Source organism: Carettochelys insculpta, chromosome 1, assembly GCF_033958435.1.
Source record: "Carettochelys insculpta isolate YL-2023 chromosome 1, ASM3395843v1, whole genome shotgun sequence".
In the NCBI taxonomy this organism is placed as follows: Eukaryota; Metazoa; Chordata; order Testudines; family Carettochelyidae; genus Carettochelys; species Carettochelys insculpta.
The window spans coordinates 359,873,760-359,894,801 of NC_134137.1; the positions used below are offsets into that span (position 1 = coordinate 359,873,760).

General features: G+C 47.8%; 1 protein-coding gene across 1 annotated transcript in view; it reads right to left on the reverse strand.

Moving 5' to 3' along the window:
- Nucleotides 1-21,042, reverse strand: part of HGF (hepatocyte growth factor) — a 96,951-nt gene that overhangs the window by 36,947 nt on the left and 38,962 nt on the right. The window contains exons 8-9 of the mRNA XM_074984166.1: nucleotides 10,854-11,028; nucleotides 3,088-3,215 (exon numbers count right to left, since the gene is read on the reverse strand). Coding sequence (XP_074840267.1) covers nucleotides 3,088-3,215; nucleotides 10,854-11,028 — 303 coding nt within the window. The remainder of the gene's footprint in view (nucleotides 1-3,087; nucleotides 3,216-10,853; nucleotides 11,029-21,042) is intronic.

Sequence of the window (21,042 nt, forward strand, 5' to 3'; positions counted from 1 at the left end):
GTCAGGCGCCAGCTCCCCACCACTCACAGGAGCTCTGGTCAGTTTCCCAGCTCCTCCCAGGGGAGGCTGCTGCCACTGACAGAAATAGGGAAACCACTCTTATCAGGGGTGGCAGCCTGACTCTTGCCACCCCTGACAAGAGTGGTTTAACTTCTCTTGTCAGGGATGGCAGCCTCCCCTCTCCTGTCAGGGGTGGTGAGAGTCAGGCTACCATCCCTGACAGGAGCAGTTTCTCAGCTCCTCTCAGGGACAGCAGCCTGACCCTTGGCTGCTGCCTCTGACAGGAGTGGGGAAACTGACCAGCACTGGTGGTCAGTCTCCCCTCTCCTGGGAGTGGTGGGCAGCCCAGAGCCAGGCTCTCATCTGCCTGCCACTCACAGGAGACAGGAAACTGACCAGCACTGGTCAGTTTGCTGTCTCTCCCAAGTGACGTGAAATTTGACTTATGTGGGGTTGTGCATGAACACAACACCTGCGTAAGTTGGGGGTCTACTGTATCTGAAAGACTCTGTATAAAATGATTGATTTAAATGGTCAACATTTTAACTCCTGACAGATCCTCCTCCCCTTTTTGATTTACAAATATATAAAAAGAGGAGACCAAAGCCAAGTTAATCACTGTAATACAAAAATGTATCAAACCCCTTATTCCCACCAAAAATCTTAATGAGATGCTAGGATAAATGGAATAAAGTGAAAAACATTTCTGATTTCTTAATATTACCTTTACATAGGTACTAAAATATGGTCAAAGCCTGAGCATGTTCTACAAAATGTTGAATGCAGTCAATACCCATTGATAGCAATGCAACTTGCAGGATCAGTTTCTCATACAGCAGAGAGCTAATAGGAATATACCTACAGAAAACTCACATAATGTTAAAGGTTCAGATTAGAATGGTTTCTGAGTTTGTTTAGAATTCACAGCTGTCCAGGGTAGGTTGCATGTTATTGTCTAAACAAAAAGCAGTCAAGTAGCACCTTAAAAGCCGTGTCTACACGTGCACGCTACTTCGAAGTAGCGGCACTAACTTCGAAATAGCGTCCATCACGGCTACACGTGTTGGGCGCTATTTCGACGTTAACATCGAGGTTAGGCGGCGAGACGTTGAAGCTGCTTACCCCATGAGGGGATGGGAATAGCGCCCTACTTCGAAGTTGAACGTTGAAGTAGGGCACGTGCAGACAATCCGCGTCCCGCAACATCGAAATAGCGGGGTCCGCCATGGTGGCCATCAGCTGAGGGGTTGAGAGACACTCTCTCTCCAGCCCGGGCGGGGCTCTATGGTCACCGTGTGCAGCAGCCCTTAGCCCAGGGCTTCTGGCTGCTGCTGTGGCAGCTGGGGATTCATGCTGCATGCACAGGGTCTGCAACCAGTTGTCGGCTCTGGGGATCTTGTGTTGTTTAGTGCAACTGTGTCTGGGAGGGGCCCTTTAAGGGAGCGGCTTGCTGTTGAGTCCGCCCTGTGACCCTGTCTGCAGCTGTGCCTGGCACCCTTATTTCGATATGTGCTACTTTGGCGTGTAGACGTTCCCTCGCAGCGCCTATTTCGATGTGGTGCTGCGCAACGTCGATGTTGAACGTTGACGTTGCCAGCCCTGGAGGACGTGTAGACGTTATTCATCGAAATAGGCTACTTCGAAGTAGGCTTCACATGTAGACGTAGCTAAAGACTAACAAAATAATTTATTAGGTGAGCTTTCGTGGGACAGACCCACTTATTTAGACCATAGCCATACCAGAACAGGCTCAATATTTAAGGCACAGAGAACCAAAAACAATAATCAAGGAGGACAAATCAGAAAAAAATGATCAAGGTGAGCAAATCAGAGTGTGGAGGGGTCAGAGGTGGGGAAGGTCAAGAATTAGATTAAGCCAAGTATGCAAACAAGCCCCTATAGTGACTCAGAAAATTCCCTTCTTCTCTGGAGGTGCCGTCACTGGACCTGGCCAGGTTGTTCGTGAAGTCGCAGGCGCATTCTCGTGCTCCTCGACTGGCATCACATGCGCTGTCATGTGCCAGCAATGGCCAGATGCTTTGTGTGTTGGGCAGACTTCTGGCTCCCTTGGACGGGGGGTTGATGGGCACGGGTTGGGCATCGGGGCACTCCAGATCCGTGGGCCAGTTGGTCAACATTTTGATGGAGTGGGCCATTCTGTTGGTGACTTAAGAGTATGCGTGTTACTGAAGAAAAATTTTCACACCACTATTCAAAGGGAAACGGCCAAGCTGTCTTTTATATTCAAATTCGGCACATTAACACATGGTTTGTACCAGGATGGGAATTTTCTGAGTCACCACAGGGACTCATTTGCATACTTGGCTTAATCTAATTCTTGACCTCCCCCCCACCCCCCAGACCCTTCCACTCTCTGATTTGCTCACCTTGATCATTTTTTTCTGATTTGCCCTCCTTGATTACTGTTTTTGGTTCTTTGTGCCTTAAATATTGAGTCTGCTCTGGTATGGCTATGGTCTGAAGAAGTGGGTCTGTCCCACGAAAGCTCACCTAATAAATTATTTTGTTAGTCTTTAAAGTGCTACTTGACTGCTTTTTTGTTTTGATACTATATAGACTAACACAGCTCTTTCTCTTTTATTGTCTAAGTCCATTTCCTGGTGGTCAGGAGTCCACATTAAAACAACCAACCATCTATACATCATATTTGGCAGCTTTGCCAATTTCAGCAGAGAGATCAAGTTTCAGCTGGGGCCGGAGAATGATCTAGAGATGGTCTGTCCATCTCTAGAAGGACACACAATAGGCCAGATATTCAACTGGTATAAAATATCACAGTTCCTTGTTTTCTATGGAACTGTACTGATTTGTATTGGAGAGGATCTGATGCAATAGGGCATCACGTGGTGGGGAACACTTTCACTGTTGCTTCCTTTGCCTGATAGCGGGACCATGACTGATTGAGATGTCATTTACATTATGCATCCAGTGAAATACAAACGAAGCCAATGGAGTTGCTCTTGGTTGCATAAGTGCTACTGATATCAGAAACTGTTATTCCAGTCTCCATGAAAGTCAATCTGGCACCTTGAATTAAAAATATTTGAGCTCCTTCATGTCAGTTACCTTGCTCACTTGATACATCACACTTAGGTATTTGGGAACAATAACCAATTCGGATATTTGGGTCGGTAGTAAAACACCAAGGTGACTCAGATCCATCTGGATTTCGGCAGTAGTTCTCTCTTAAATCCCTGTGAAAATAAATATGCTATTTTATATTAGGCATAACCTAAAACTGCTGCGTTCTATTGCTTTTCTATTAGAAGTTAATTTTAGTAGAAACTCCTTGAAGTCTGCTTGCTATTAATTGGTATTAGTGCAGAGTATCAGATGAGACAATAAGCATGAACTCAAAGCAAGGTAATTGTAACTAGATCATCTTAACTGGGAATCATCTCCAGTAGATCTATGTTTAGACTAGTTACAGGATTTCACTTGAAGCACAGTAATATTTGAAATATAGTATCTTTACATATGGGAACTTAACACCATGCTTTTCAAAACTTTCTCTGATTACAAAATTCTTACATGGCATCGGATACACTTAAAACCCACTAAAAGTACTTTTTAAAAAATGCAAACTATACCATACCGTTAAAAATTCTCAGTACTTTGAAAGGCTCTGTAGAGCATACAGAAATGATGTCCTGTAATTTCTCAGTGATTTAACTGGGAAACTGAATCTGAATATAAGAAAATAATTGTGTTGAAAATCTACACAGGTGTTACCTTTTGAATAAGGGAGTCTCTCTTTAAAAAATCTCTCACAGTTGAATTACATATTCAAACATCTCAAACATAGGTTGTAGTCTCTAGTCTCCTAAAAGGCGTTCTTACTTTCTCTGCAATTTCACATTCTACAGTATTTTCCCATCTCCAACAATCACTGGTAACTTACAGTATAATGAATAGGCCTGAGCCTATATGCCTTATTTGCATGGTTTTTCCTCAGTCATTCAAGCAGTTCCACTGACTTCATTATGACTACTAGCTATAACTAGCACATCTGCCTCATTATTAATTTCAGGATGAACTGCTACAGAGCTATTTTTTTAAAAAAGATTAGGAAAACTGTACACAGAACCTAATCTTACAGTGGTAGGAACTTGGGCAAAATGCCAAACAAAATTGGCTGAGAAAACACTGCAGGAACAGCCCCACAGATTGTCTTTCAGGTGGGCTCAGGAAGGTCCTGCTTAAAGTCCTATGAGATTTTTACAGAAGATTCAGGACCGTTACAAAAGGTTAACATGTGAGTGATTTTAACTTAGTATTCTTCCCTAAGAAAAGAACGCTTTTAGCTTTGCACCTATATCCAAGTGACTCTATTGTTCATTTTACTCCTAACTCTCTAAAACAATGTTTCTTAAACTATGTTCCATGGAACACTGATATTCTGTGAACAACTCACAGGTGTTCCATGACCATCTTTCACTTTTTTGATCTCATACACTGATGGTATATATGTTCTATGATTAAAACCAGATACAATGTTACTTCTTCCTAGCTATGATACCTCATCAAATTACTTCTTTTTGTTTTTACTGTAAGTGTTACTGTTTATTTTATGGGATGCAGGAGTCAGGGGGGGAGCTGTTTTGGTTTTGGTTTTGGTTTTGGTCTGACAACTGTTTTTTGAAGAAAATTTTCATAGGTGTTCCACATAAAATATTGTTGTTTGGTGTTCTCAAAGGCCACATCTACACTACAGCAATCTTTCAAAAGATGATCTTATGGGCAAAATCTTCCAGAAGATCTGTCAAAAGACCACATCCACACACAAAAAAGTAGATTGAAAGATCAATCCACTCTTCCAATAGAGAGTGTCTACACAGTCCCCCGCTCTTCAAAAGAACGTGCCAGGGATTGAAAAATGCAGCCACATGATGACTGCTCCTTCATAAAAAGGGTCTGCAGAGTGTCGACACATGCTTTTTTTCAAAAGAAACTTTCAAAAGGAGGCACTTTTCCTGATCTGGGAGCAGAACAGAGCTTCCAGAAGAAGAGCTGCATTATTTTGATTTCGGATCGAAAGAACATATTTTGGCCGCATCTACACGTGCCGGCTACTTCGAAGTAGCGGCGCCAACTTCGAAATAGCGCCCATCACGGCTACACGTGGCAGGCACTATTTCGAAGTTGACATCGACATAAGGCGGCGAGACGTCAAAGTCGCTATCCCCATCAGGAGATGGGAATAGCGCCCTACTTCAACATTCAACGTCGAAGTAGGGAACATGTAGTCGTTGCACGTCCCGCAACATCGAAATAGAGGGGTCCGCCATGGCGGCCATCAGCTGAGGGGTTGAGACGCTCTCTCCAGCCCCTGAGCTTGATGGTTGCCATGTGCAGCGGCCCCTTAAAGCTCCCCGCCCCCTGCCTTCCTGTGCAGGAAGCTGAGAGGGTGTGCAGGCGGCAGCCCAGCCACGCGCCCAGCCTGCACGTCTCTGAGCAGCCACATCAACCCCCCAGCGCTGTGATGGCCGCCCGCCAGCCCCCTAAGCGCCCCCAGGGCACCCCCCCCAAGGGGAGCCAGGGCTCCCAGACCGGCAGCCAGGCTGGGAAGCAGCAGCGGGGCCCCTCCTGGACGAAGGCCGAGCTTCGGGACCTGCTGGAGCTCTGGAGTGAGGAGGAGGTGCTCCAGGTAATGGGGAGCAAGAGGTGGAACGTGGATGCGTTCGCTCAGCTGGCCGAGGGCCTGGCCACCCGGGGTCACCCTGCCCACACTCCGGATTATGTCCGCAGTAAAGTGATGGAGCTGTGGCAGGGTTACGCCCAGGCCCGGGATGCGGCCGGCCGATCTGGGGCCACCCCCGTCACTTGCCCCTTTTACATGGAGCTCAGGGCCATCCTGGGCCCCCGGCACACCTCCTCCCCTCCAGCCACTCTTGATACCTTGGCCGACGAGCCCCAGCAGGCCCCAGAGGCGGAGTCTGCCCCGGAGGTAAGCCCCGCACGCCAGGGGCCCCCCCAGGAGCCCACCCTTGGGACGCCGGAGGAGGAGGAGAAGGAGGAGGGGGAGTCCTCCTCCAGCGATGGGGGGCTGCACATCATCCTACCATGAGGGAGCTCCAGCAGGGCGTCCGCCCACTGGGTGTCCCCCGACCGTGGGAGCAGACCATCAGGTATGTACCCCCCCGGTGCACACCCCCAGGGTTGAGGGGCGGGGGTAACAGACATGACCAGGGCCCTCCACATGCCCAGATGATCATGGCCCCAAAGACAGCAGTGGCATGTCCCTCACAAGAGTGCATCAGCCCCTGCCCCCCCAGCAGGACAGTGCCATGCCCCATCCCTGGGGATGGGGGGAACGGAACCTAGGGTCCCCCAGGGGGAGGGGGGGGACACCCATCAGCAGCAGCAGCACCATCTCCCGGGGACGGGGATGGGGAACCTGCAGCAGAGGGGTGGGGGGACAAGGGCCACAGCTCGGGGCCCTGTCTCCACTCTTCTTCCCCCCTGTGTTCCGCAGCTGCACCATCGGAAGGACCGGAGAGTGCCGGCGAGGTGTCAGTGGTCCCGGAGAGCCCACCGGGGCCATCGCTCCAGGCCAGCTCCTCAGTGGACCACTGACCAGGCCCACGGCGGGGATGGCGGTGGAGCCAGCCCCACTCCTGGACGGCGACGGACCCCCAGCTGCTGGTGATCCACCGTCGGCAGCTGGAGGTCACCGAGCAGCGCCTGCAGGTGGAGAAGCGGCGCCTTCAACTTCAGGAGTGGGCGCTGGCCTGGCACCAGGAGGCATGGGGGGCCTTTATGCAGACATTGGAGTGTATCGCAGACTACCTGGCCCCCCATGCCACGCCCGCCGCCACTCTGCCCACCCTGCCTGCTCCACCCGCTGCTCCATCCACCGTCGCACCGCCACCCGCCACCAAGGGCCCTTCCACTGAGGGGGACCTGGGGTCAGCTGACACCCACCGGCCTTATCTCCCAGTCCGCCCAGCCCCCAGCCAGCTCCGGCCAGGGCTGAGGCCGAGGCGTGGGTCACGGCTGCCCACTCCCAGCGCTGGACATTAGGGGGTGTGGGGCCCAGGATGTGGCCTCCCCCCCTCCCCCTTTGTATATATCCCCTTCAGTTTTATCTTCTTTTGTAAATAGTTTCTATTAGACCCCTGTTGTTATGATGTTGTTATGCTGATACCTGCCCCCCCCATGTACATAGTTCTCCCGTTCCTTGTCTTCCCCTTTTTTCTTTCATCTTATCTGACTTATAATATATATATATGTAATATTTATTTGGCCTGTAAATAGTTAGTTAGGATAATAATAATGAGAGTTCAACATATATCTGGTTTGACGAACAAATGTCTGCTTTTATTTACAAGAAAAGTGGGGGGAGGGTGCTCTTGGGTGCTCTGTGGTGTGGGCGTAGGGGCAGGGAGTGTTGAGGAGGATGGGGGGTGGTGCAGTGGGGGGCCTACCAGCGTTCACCCTGCGGCCTCATCAAAATGGGCCCGCAGGGCCTCCCGGACCCGGGTCCCTTCAGGGTCCACCTGGCGACTGGGGACAGCAGATGGCTGCACATCGGCCCTGCCGGCCTCCGCAGCCCAGCCCTGAAAGAAGGCCTCCCCCTTACTCTCGACGAGGTTGTGGAGGGCGCTGCATGCGCCCACAATCTGGGGGATGCTGGTGGGGCCCACATCAAGGCGGGTGAGGAGACACCTCCAGCGCCCTTTGAGGTGCCCAAATGTGCGCTCCACCACCTGGCGCGCGTGCTTCAGGCGCATGTTGAAGCGCTCCTGGATGGCTGACAGATGGCCTGTGTAAAGGTGCATGAGCCAGGGCCGCAGGGGGTATGCCGCATCTGCGATGACGCAGAGGGGCATGGTGGTGTCCCCCACAGGGATCTCCCACTGGGGGATGTAGGTCCCCGCCTCCAGCCGGCGGCACAGGCCCGAGTTCCAGAATACCCGGGCGTCATGGGTGCTGCCAGGCCAGCCCACATAAATGTCCAGGAAAGGGCCCCGGCTGTCCACCAAGGCCTGGAGGACCACAGAATGGTAGCCCTTCCTGTTTAGGTAGCGTCCTCCACTGTGCTCCGGGGTGCAGATGGGGATTTGGGTCCCATCCAGAGCCCCGAAGCAACTGGGAAAGCCCAGGGTGGCAAAGCCCACGATGGCGGCATCCGGGTCCCCAAGCCTCACGAGCCTGTGGAGGAGCAGGGCGTTGATGGCGCAGACGACCTGCAGGGGAAGCACATGGGAGAGCACCAATGATGGGTGTGCAGGGTGTGTGTGGCCCTCCCCTGCCAGGGCCCCCCTCCCCTTCCCTCCCCTGTTAGACCTCCCCTCCCCTCCCCTCCCCTGCCAGGGCTGCCTCCCCCTCCCCCTGTGGGTCCTCTTACCTCCATGAGGACAGCCCCGACGGTGGCCTTGCTGATGCCAAACTGCTGTCCCACAGATCGGTAGCTGTCTGGAGTGGCCAGCTTCCAGACAGTGATGCCGACCCATTTCTCCACACTGAGGGCACGCCGCATGAAGGTGTCCTGGTGCCTCAGTGCAGGGGTGAGCCACTGGCATAGCTCCAGAAATGTCTGCCGGCTCATCCGAAAGTTCTGGAGCCAGCGGTCGTCGTCCCACTCTCCGAGCACCAGCCGCTCCCACCAGTCGGTGCTGGTGGGGTAGCTCCACAGCCGGCGGCGTATGAGGCGGGGGGGGCAGGGTGCTGCAGGGTTGGGGGTTGCGTCCTCCTCCTCTGTGGGCAGCTCCTCCTCTGTGGCAAGGATGTGCTCAGCTGCCTCCTGCATGGCATGGAGCAGGGCGAGCACTGCTCCTACAGGGGCAGCTGGGTGGACCTCTGGCTGCTGCTGCTGCTGCTGCTGCTGGGGGTCCATGACTGCGTCGCTCGAGATGTGCGTGCCTATGGCTCTGCAGACCGTGTGCTGTGCAGGCTGTGTGTGTCTGGGAGGGGCCCTTTAAGGGAGCGGCTAGCTGTTGCCCCGGAAGCGCTAGTCTGCCCTGTGACCCTGTCTGCAGCTGTTCCTGGCACCCTTATTTCTATGTGTGTTACTTTGGCGTGTAGACGTTCCCTCGCAGCGCCTATTTCAATGTGGTGCTGCCCAACGTCGACATTCAACGTCGACGGCACCAGCCCTGGAGGACATGTAGATGCTATTCATCGAAATAGCTTATTTCGATGTCGCTACATTGAAATAAGCTATTTCGATGTCGTGTTCATGTGTAGACGTAGCCTTTGTGTGTAGACATTCGGGCTACGTCTACACGTGCACGGTACATCGAAATAGCTTATTTCAATGTAGGGACATCAAAATAGTCTATTTTGATGAATAACGTCTACACGTCCTCCAGGACTGGCAACGTCGACGTTCAACTTCGACGTTGGGCAGCACCACATTGAAATAGGCACTGTGAGGGAACGTCTACACACCAAAGTAGCATACATCGAAATAAGGGTGCCAGGAACAGCTGCAGACAGGGTCACAGGGCGGACTCAACAGCAAGCCGCTCCCTTAAAGGGCCCCTCCCAGACACAGTTGCACTAAACAACACAAGATACAGAGAGCCGACAACTGGTTGCAGACCCTGTGCATGCAGCATGGATCCCCACCTGCAGCAGCAGCAGCCAGAAGCCCTGGGCTAAGGGCTGCTGCACACGGTGAGCATAGAGCCCCGCAGGGGCTGGAGAGAGAGCGTCTCTCAACCCCTCAGCTGATGGCCACCATTGCGGACCCCGCTATTTCGATGTTGCGGGAGGCGGATCGTCTACACGTGCCCTACTTCGACGTTCAACTTCGAAGTAGGGCGCTATTCCCATCCCCTCATGGGGTTAGCGACTTCGAAGTCTCGCCGCCTAACGTTGATTTCAACTTCAAAGTAATGCTCAACACGTGTAGCCATGACGGGCGCTATTTCGAAGTTGGTGCCACTATTTCGAAGTAGCGTGCACGTGTAGACGCAGCCTCTATGTGTTCTTTCAAAAAAGGGACAGATTTTCTAAAAGAACTTGCTAATGTAGACACAGCCAAAAAGCTTAAGAAATGCTTCTCTCAAGGCTACAATGTGAATTGCACAAGCCTGATCATCCTCCAGGTCAATGAAGGGTCTGAGAGAGAAAGGATACGTGTCTTGCTCAAAACAACAGAGTAAGTGCACCTCAGAACCAAGGTTAGACTTCAGGATGGAATCCTTTGTGCTCAAATCTTTTACTCAGACCAGGGGATCACGGTCAGTAAATCCAGAGCACGGGATAAAAACATACCCTAGATATGTAATCATTAAAGAGGAGAAAACAGACCTGACACAAGGACAAAATAAAAACCTAACGTCATAAAATATTAGATATGTCAAATATCCACAGTGATATTGTTTAGCTAAAATAGTAGGGAAAACACAATAAGACTTTAACATCTGCACATCAAAACTTCAAATAAACAATTGTCCCCTTCCAAAAAAGAGTGGATGGTATGTTAATGGGAATTTGGCCTCATTATTGTAAACACACATGTACGAAACTTTGAAGTCAATCAGTCTACCCATATGGCCAAAATTAAGCTCATGGGAGTTTTCAGAATAAGGGTCTCCAGTGTGTAAAAACAAGGACAACATTGAACCAATTCATCAGTGACCCATAATAACCCATAATTTTTGTTTTCAAAGAGAAGGAATTATTTATAGTGCACTCTTCTAATGTTTGAATGGTTTCCTATGTCAGAGGCAACAATGAACATGTCAGCATGCAGAGTAATGATGATGATGACTACATTAAAGTAACAGTCGGTCTCTCAATACCCTTTGGCAACATCAGTGTTTAAATTGCAGGAACTGATCTCTGCCCTGTAATCTATGACACCTGCATGCACTACTCACTTGCACTTGAAGTTTTCTGGAGTGATGTTGTGCTGGTGAGGAAACTGGGAGTCCCAGTGCTGGCACTGGACTCCACTCCATATGGTGTTCACAGTACCTCGGTAGCCCTCACCTTGCCCCTGGATGCACTCTGTTGTTTCTACTGCAGCATAAGAGATGTTCACAATTGGCTGAGCTGTAAATGGAGAGAAAAAGAGCTGTTTTCTTTTCCTAAAAGTGAGTCTGGTTTAAGTGCATTGCAGATCATACTCTATAGGTATTCAAATCTGGGGCCTCTGATTACAGCCAAATCTGGCAACTCCAGAACAATTAATTTCTGGTTTAAACTTTTACATGACCAGCAAGATTCTCTGTGAGTGTTATGATAGCCCATTTGCTTTCAGGATTAGGGCATAAAATATCTGAAATATATATGGGTTCTTATGCTACTCTTGCTGCACAGAGAGACACCAAGCCACTACTACAGCAGTCAGTGTTAGAGTGATATTCTTAATTATTATAATCTCAATCCTGAAAGTATTTACACGCATTCTTAATTTTACACGATTGAGTAGCCCCAGTGAGACAACATGTTAAAATGAAGCATTCACACAAATGTTTGCAGGATTCAGCCCTAACATATTGTTTCAAAGTACCCAAAATACCAGTGACAGATTAATGAGCAGTACCTACTTAAAAGCCAATTAATCTTATTAGCTAATGACGTACTGGCTCCTTTAAGCTACTCATTTTTATGCTCAGAAAGTCAAGAAAAAGAAGTGTCCTAACTGCTGGAAATCTGAGCTGAGAATTCTCCATAGAGAGATATTTTAAGACCAATAAATATATCACACTCAAGAGCTTTGTCTACACTAGCCCCCTTCTTTTCAGGGGGCATGGTGATCAGCCTGATCGGAGAATACTAATGAAGTGCTGAGATAAATATGCAGCACTTCATTAGGCTAATTCTCCCCACAGCAACTTCAAAGTCTCAAACTTTGAAGTGCCGTCAAGCCATGTAGCTGTGGGCATGTCAAAGTGCGTGCACTACTTCGAAGTGCCATTACTCCCGAAAATTTTTAGAAGCACTTCGAAGTAGCATGGACACTTTGAAGTGCCTGCAACTTAACGGCATGCCAGCACTTTGAAGTTTGACACTCCGAAGTTGCTGCAGGGAGAATTAGCCTAATGGAGTGCTGCACATTCATCACAGCACTTCATTAGTATTCTCCAATCAGCTGATTACCATGCCACCTTCGAAGAAGGGGGCAAGTGTAGACATAGCCAAGAAGTGTCACAGATACCACTACAACCTGCACTAATCCTAGCCTGTTCTGAAATAATCTCATGCAAACTGTGACTTCTCAATTTCAATCACTTGAAAGCTTCTTTTTATTTCTTGTAATTGAAAAGTTGGTGGGACAGGTGTTGTAGCACAGATTCACTAAGTAATGCAAAACTAAACATGCTACAGTAATGTCAGTGTCTTCTAAAGGTCCCCAAAAATCCACCTTTAAATGATTATTCTTGAGTAATTTTGTATCTGTTGCTAATTGGTATTTGTTCACCATCTAGAGAATAATCTTACAATTTAACTTATCAGCTAAAGTTAGCAACTGTAAATAATGAGCCTCTAAATCGATTCTGGTATGTTACACCAATTACAACAATATAGATGCGTTGTACTGATAATGTCGTTCATTTTTAGTGCTTCAGTAACTCAAGCTAGCTTTATTAACTTGAAAAAGAAAATAGATCTCAAGAAGACTAAATGTTATAACACAGAGTTTCTGTAGGATTTGTTTTCAAATCCCTCATTGCATAAATCCCATTAACATCAATCAAGATGCAGGGTGGTATTACCTGTATCTAAGCTAGATTCCACATTTCTCTTTTATTCATCTGTTGGATGCTTTTCCCTCTGGTTAGCCAGATTAGCTGGCAGTCTCCCCTTTCCAAAACAGCCCAGCCTCAAAAGTTGCCCCTTTGCTCTAAGGTGATGATTCACAGGCTCACTTCAAAGTCAAAAAGCCTTAATGATAGCCCTTGCCTATCTAGGATATTGCAAGCTAGTAGAAGTCCCCTACAAGGTGACTTCACTAAACGGATTTGCAGCAGTTGTTCTTCATGTTTCAATGTTTAAAAATACTTTATTCAGTTTATAAATAAAGCAAGCTATGCACATGCATTGACAAAACTATATACAGTTACATATTTCATGCCACATCACCAAAGTATTAAAAAACAGAAATACATATTCTAGAGTAGTTCTCAAAGCCGTCAGACTCTTTGAACATGGCAATGAATACAGTCTAGAACCTGGAAATGCCCTAACCCTGAAAGCAAATGGGCTAGCGTGACACTCACAGAGAATCTTGCTAGTAATGTAAAAGTTTAAACCAGAAATTAATTGTTTTGGAGTTGCCAGACTTGACTGTGATCAGAGGCCCCAGATTTGAACACCTATGGAGAATGAACTAATTGAAGGTCTGAAGTTAATGTGCACAAAGAGCACTAAACACCCCAGTGGACGCTCTCATTCAAAAGTGTCTTTCAGAGGACTGAGCTACAACAAACATTACTTCTTAATGAGAGTATCACAAAGAGATAGTGTTTTATGTGCTCCACAACTTTAGTTAATTCATTTTAACTCCCTATCTAAAGTAGCCCTAAGTAACAGCTCAACATTTAGATCTGCAAGGAAATCTCTGCTACTAAAAAATTTAGTTGGCAAAATAGAGGTGGTCCATTTCCTTATCCAATCACCAGTTGTGCCTCTGACCCACTCTCTCAACCTTGTTGTTATTTCTGACTTCTCTTTTTTTCTTCTCCATCATCTCCAGGCTTTCACTGAGTCCTGCTACTTACAAACATCATCCTTTCTTCTCCGGCCCTTCTACAGTAACCCTGCTCTGGTCTAGGCTTTCAGTTCTTCTGAAACTGACATCAGCAGCCTTCTCTCTGGGCTCCCAACAAATACCTCTTCTCTCCTCATGCTACATCCCCTTTTTCGGTCATATTAGCCATGTTACCATGTTATGATATGCTACCCATGTTATAACAGACATCCACTCTCATTTCTGATTAATCCCCAATTCCTAGTCCTCATTTCCTCTTCACAATCTCTGTCCCATCTTCCATCTCTGCTCTGATTTCCTCCTACCACCTTTCTGGCTATTTTAATGCTCCTTTGTACCTTCTCTCCACAGTACAAATTGGCCCAAGACAAAACCACATATGTGAAAAGCTTCCTACCAATTATTGTGCTCAAAATCTCAATCCAGATCCCATTTTTGAATCCATCTCATCTCTAACTTCATTGTTTCAATCATCTCCTTCTCTCACACTTGGCTTTATGCCTTCGCTAATACTGTCTTTTATGCTTGGAAGAGACTTCAGTTTCTGATGCACCAAGTCTCCTCCTTCTGCCCTTCAAAGCCTTCCATAGACATTTATTTTACAGAGTCATCCCTACATCGATTTCCAAAATGTCACCATCTTTGCCTGAACCATTTTCTCATATACCATACTTCTAAATTCAACTGCAAAATGTTGAATGTGACCTATCAAATCCTGAGCTACTGCTGGCAGGAGTGTTCATTGTAGCTGAGGGGGTGAAGTGGGGGATTTCAAAAGTAATTTAAAGCCAAAAATTCACCTGTGCTGAGGAATCACATTGTAGCTGGGTAAGCCAGCTTCAAGGTAATTTTGTGCAATGCTGATCTAATATACAGTAAGATCAGGGGCAATAAATAATAGTAATATCAGTAACAACAGGCAATTTCAGGTTCATGTGCATATTAACTGATTATGAAGTTTTTCTAATTATGAGGTTTCATCATCTACTGTTAGTATTTATATGGCCTTTACCCTATACACGAGCACCTCACAATTTTTTGTTACCTTCACAACACCCTTGTGAAGTAGAAAGTGCTGTTATCCCCATTTTACTGATAGGAAACTGAGACATTGAAAGACTAAGTGACTTGCCCAAGGTCACACAAGAAGAATGTGGTTGATTGGGGTTTGAATCCAGGACTTCCAAGACCTCAGCTAGTGTCCTAACCACTACATCAGCCATTTTCAAACTTTACAGGCTCCATACCCCTTTCCAAATAATGTGGATTCTCACACACCCCTATCTGAAATAGACAGATAGATGGGGTGGATGCGCAGAGCATGGGGGTTCACATGTCCCCTAAGCAGGCCAGCTGGCAGGAATTCTGCCCCCCCACCGACCTCTCCCTCTGACAAAGCCACCAGCCACAATACACCCAGGGAAACCCTAAGCAACCCCCTTCAATCAGAGAACCCCCTGTTCAATCACAACCTCATGCCCCACTAGCCCCTCCCACCCTCCTTGCACTCTCTTCCACCCCTTTCAACCCTGCCCAGCTCTGTCCTCCCAATGATTCTGTTGCACCCCCTGACCCCACTTGGCCCTCTTCTCCCAGCCATCTCTGCCTGTCCCTGGTACCACCCCTCTGCTCTTTTTCCTTCCGAGCCTGGCTCTTCCCTCATCACCCCTGGTCCTGTGCCTAGATCTATCCCCAGAGCCCGGCTCCCTCCTTCTCTTCCCAGCCTGGATAACCACCTCTGTTCCCAGCCCAGTTCTCCCCTCCCAGCTTACTCACATGGTTACAACCTCTGGGCCCCCCTTCCCTCCCTGCAGCTCTGTGGATCCCAGCTTTGGGGCTTCCTGCAGTCCTACCACACTGCAACAGCAGCACTATGTATTAGGGCCCCCTTTAGTCCACCAGGCTCCAGCGTAATTGTCCCCCTTGACTCCCTGTCTTGGCAGGCCTGTTCCTAAGATTTCTGTCTTCCATTTAGCAACAACTGCTTGCAGTTTTCAAACCATGAAGCATGCCCCCTAGGGTGAGAGTAGGGTGACCACATTGCCCTTATGGCAAATACAGGACACCAGCCTCCAGAGATGGGGGGCTGCAGTCCCATGTTAGGGCTCCTCAGCAACTGGGGCTGCAGCCCTACAGTTACACAATGGGGATGAGGGTGGACACGAGGAATGGCTTCCACAGGGCAGGCTGGGGAATGCAGCAGCAGCCCTGTGGCAGGGGCTCCTTGCAGTGGGGAGCTGCATCCCCAGAAAACAGGGAAGTTGCCCTACAAATGAGCTTCCCTGCAGCACGAGCTGCCTCCCCAAGATGTGGGTTGCTGGAGAACAAGGCAGTCACCTCACAGAGGAGCTCTCTGCAAGTGAGGAAAAGAGGGGGAAAAGAGTTGAAGAGAACTAGAAGTATTTTAAAGAAGTCTTACTGAAGACATAGGAACAAAAAATCCCACTGCGTAGTAAGAAATGCAAACATGGTGGGCAACCAGCTTGGCTTAACAGGGAAATCCTTAGTCACCTTAAATTCAAGAAATGGAAACGAGGACAGTTGACTAAGGAGGAATATAAACATACGGCTGGAGAATGCCGGGCAGTAATCGGGAAACCGAAAGCACAATTGGAACTGCAGCTGGCAAGGGATGTGAAGAGTAACAAGAAGGGTTTCTACAGGCGCGTGAACAATAAATGGGTTATCAGAGAAGGTGTGGGGCCATTACTGGATGAGGGAGGTAACCTAGTGACAGATAATGCAGGAAAAGCTGAAATACTCAATGGTTTTTTTGCCTCAGTCTTCACAGACAGAGTCAACTTCCCAATGACGATCCTAGATGATGCAGTATGGGAAGGTGGAGGGCAGCCATCTGTGGGGAAGGAACAAGTTCTGAGCTATCTAGAAAAACTAGATGTGCACAAGTCCATGGGTCTGGATTTAATGCACCCCAGGGTACTGACGGAATTGGCAGAGGTCATTGCTGAACCTTTGGCCATTATCCTTGAAGATTCTTGGAGATCGGGGGGAAATACCGGATGACTGGAAGAAAGCAAATGTAGTGCCCATCTTTAAAAAAGGAAAGAAGCACAATCCAGGGAACTATAGACCCGTCAGCCTTACCTCAATCCCTGGGAAAATAATGGAGGGAATCCTCAAGGAATCCATTTTGGAGCACTTGGAAGAGGGAAAAGTGATCAAAAGTAGCCAACATGGATTCACCAGGGGCAAGTCCTGCCTCACCAATCTGATTAGCTTCTGTGACAAGGTAACATGATCTGTGGACATGAGGAAGTCAGTGGAAGTGATATACCTTGACTTCAGCAAGGCTTTTGATACAGTCTCCCACAACACTGTTGTCCATAAGTTAAGGAAATATGGATTGGATCCTTGGACTATAAGATGGATAGAAAGCTGGCTTGATGGTTGGGCCCCACGGCTCAATATCTGGATGGCGGTCTGTTTCAAGTGGAGTGCCGCAAGGCTCAGTTCTGGGGCCAGTGTTATTCCACATCTTTATTAATGACCTGGATGAGGGACTGGGTTGCACCCTCAGCAAGTTTGCGGATGACACAAAACTAGGGGGGAGAGGTAGATACGTTGGAGGGTAGAGAGAGAATCCAGAGGGACCTGGATAAATTGGAGGACTGGGCCAAAAGAAATCTGATGCGGTTCAATATGGAGAAGTGTAGAGTACTGCACCTGGGGTAGAAGAATCCCAAACATTGTTACAGGCTGGGGACCGACTGGCTCAGCAGCAGTACGATGGAAAGGGACCTAGGGGTTATGGTGGATGAAAGGCTGGATATAAGTAAACAGTGTGCCCTTGTAGGCAAGAAAGCTAACGGCATATTGAGGTGCATTAGGAGGAGCATTTCAAGCAGATCTAGAGAAGTAGTTATTCCTCTTTATTCAGCACTGGTGAGGCCACATCTGGAATATTGTGTCCAGTTTTGGGCCCCCCAGTATAAAAAGGATGTGGATTTGCTGGAGCAGGTTCAGCAAAGGGCAACAAAAGTGATTAAGGGTCTGGAGCACAAGACCTATGGGGATCGGCTGAGGGATTTGAGCTTGTTTAGTTTACAGAAGAGAAGCCTATGAGGTGATTTAATAGCAACATTCAACTTCCTGAAGGGGAGCTCTAAAGAGGAGGGTGAGAAACTGTTCTCAGTGGTGTCAGATGGCAGAACAAGGAGTAATGGTCAGAAGTTGAAGAGGGAAAGGTGTAGGTTAGATATTAGGAAAAACTTCTTCACCAGGCAGGTGGTGAAGCATTGAATGCGTTGCCTAGAGAGGTGGTGGATTCTCTATCCCTTGAGGTTTTTAAGTCCTGGCTGGACAAGGTCCTGGCTGGGATGACTTAGTAGGGGTTGATCCTGCTTGAAGCAAGGAGCTGGACTAGATGACCTCCTGAGGTCCCTTCCAGCCCTATGATTCTGTGATTCTGTGGCATCAGGGAATGAGGCAGCTGCCCCATGGCAGAGCTCGCTGGCAGTCAGGGCTGCCACTGTGGGATGCTGAAGAATGGGGCAGGAGCTGCCACACCAAAGCATGGGACACCAGGGAACTGGGCAGCTGCCCTGCAGCGGGACTCCACAGTAGTGAACACTGCTGCCCTGGGGCACTGGATGGTGGGGTACAGGAACCACACAAAATATGGGACATTTTGCCCATTTTCTGGAAACAAAAAAAAAAGAAGTAGGGATGCCTGTGAGACAGCTTAAACAGTGGACTGTCCAGGTAAAAATGGGATTGATGGTCACCCTAACACAGAGAAAAGTTCCAGAGAGTAGGGGCAATACCAGGCAGCTCAAGACAGTGAGCACAGGCAGGAGGGGGAACGAGTGTTGCTTCCATCCCTTGACTAAGCTCAGCGGGACACCCAGCTGGTCTGGGTCAGGAGAGTAGGCACAACCAAAACTTGAAACTCAGAGAGGGGCATTCAGCTTAGAAACTTTTGAAAAAGTTCACCCCGAACACTATTTTAAACCTGCTTACAGAGGGCACTCCACAGTTTGAAAAGAGCAATGCAACAGAAGGGAAACTTACACTAACACAGCTGCAGTTTTAATTGAAAGAAGATTAAACTCGATTACATTGCTAAATCTTACTAAATAAAATGCACTTTTGACCATAATATGATTTTTCTCATGTGCCCCCTGAAGAGAGCTCACATATCCCTAGGGGTACACTTACCCCAGTTTGAAACCAGTGCAGTAAAACATCCATCTTTGTTTAATGGAAAAGACTTGTAATTATCTGAGTTTTATTTAGGTTGTAAAGATCAAAGAAGTAGAGGGGTTTTTTTTTCTGATGTAAAAGTAAACAGATTAGAATACTGCTTAAAAGTATCATGTAATTGTCTGAATAGTTATATGAAACAGAATAGGGAAATTTATCAAATGAATATTTGTATTCTGGATGCATATTCACCTTACGTAGAACATAAGTTTATTGCAAGAAAAAAATAGCTTCAAGTGTGAAATTCCCACTACTGATGTCAAATGAAATCAAAGGAAGACTATGTACTCAATGCATGAACCCAACTTCATCACATTATCATGAGCAAAGTGGCTGGGATCATTAATGGAGGTCATTTGTTTTTAGAAAGGCTGGTACTGAGATTGCATTTAATAAAAGTCCAACATAATATTTACTCCTGCGGGAGGAGAATCACTGCTAGAGTTTGGAAAAGATCCTCTAGCATATGTCTTTTACGACAATTGGATCAGACTGATTGTTAAGACTTACAGTGATGGTAAGCTTACGTGACCACCAAAGGCAGATGTGAATCATCAAAACACTGACACATCAACTTCAAAAATGGCAAAGGATAAACATTTATAAAAGTTGTATTTGTAAAAACAGACAGAAATGATAACTGAGACATATTTTTAGTATTATAAACTCCACTACCCGAAAAAAGCATATGAATATGTTACAACAGAGAGTGTGTGTACGTTATAGAATTCTGAAAGTCATAGGGGTTAGAGGCAGATTAGGGGTTTGTGGGACCCTGTGAAAGAACAAGGGGGGAACATTCCTCAGCTCTTCCACCTGCAGTCACTCTTGCCTTCCCACAGAGCACTCCTTTCACAGATCAGGGGGACACACAGGGGCTTGCCCTGGCATTATCTGCCCAGTGCTCCTGCTGGAACACAAGGTTACAGTGTAGCGGGGGGAGCTTTTCCTGCTTCCTAACAGGAGTGCTGGGAGAGCAGGTGGAGTGGGGCAAGCACCTGTATCCTGACCCCATTACCCACAGGGCAGGTAGAGAAAGGAGGTCAGGGCACAGGGACAACCACTTTTCTAAAAGTCCCCAAATTGCCAATGGCCCCAGGGAATTGGCCCTTTTGGCCCAGCAGCTAAGCTGACACTATCCAAAAAAAAAAAAAGTCAGTAATGGTGACACACCCTCCTGCCTCCTTTTATTTTCCCTTCTTCTCCCTTGCCTCCACTATATAATTGTCTGTGATTATGTAATTGAAGTCTGCCTCATAATAAATACACTCAGAGGGGCTGAATTAAGAATGCACAGGCAAACTTCCTGTTGGTGTTTCCTAATCATTCTGTGCTTGATTGTGCACCTTACTGTTCTTTTAGCTTTGGTTTCATTGTGAGTACAGCCCAATAAGCTGCCCTTGGTGTGGCAGTTGGTGGGCAAAGACAGAATTTGGGGACATTCCTTATCCACCAAATGTGACTTCTGTTGGAGAATGGATGGACCCCATAGAATTCAAGACAAACACCTGGAGGGCAAGGAGGTGCAGAGACCTAGTGGTACCTTTAGAATCTGCTGGAAAAGGGTAAGCAGTACACGACAAAGTGACCAGGGCTAGCAGTTGAGCCAGCACTCTAGGTGCTGTTAGTAGTAATATTTAGGTTCTGCTGAAGAATGCCTAATTGGCCCGGGGTGTTCCCAACTACCAGAATAGATTCAGCTGAGCCACAGTCACCAGGGGCCCAGGGGCAATGTGGGGGTGGGGGGGTTGCTCCATGCCCCAGAAGGGGCAGCACCTCAGGTGAAAGAGGCAGGGCTGAGGGCACCCAGAGCACAGCCCTGAACCCTCCTCAAGAGCCCTCAGAGCTGTGCAGAGCTTTCAAAGGGGAGCAGGGCTCCAGCCACTGCCACTACCACAGTAGCAGTGGCAGCAGCTAGGAGATCTGGTCCCCTTTGAATCACCAGGTCCCTGTGCAATGACTTCCCCTCCTCCCTGTCAGTGGGTCTGGACAGATTGGGACTGGTGAGTGAATGATTCTATAAGCAGGGAAGCTGAATAAAAGGGCATATGAAGGCACATTCAAGGTGGAAAAGAGAAAAGAAACAGAAAAGTAGGTGAGACTGTCCCACAGGACTCTTTGATTAGAGA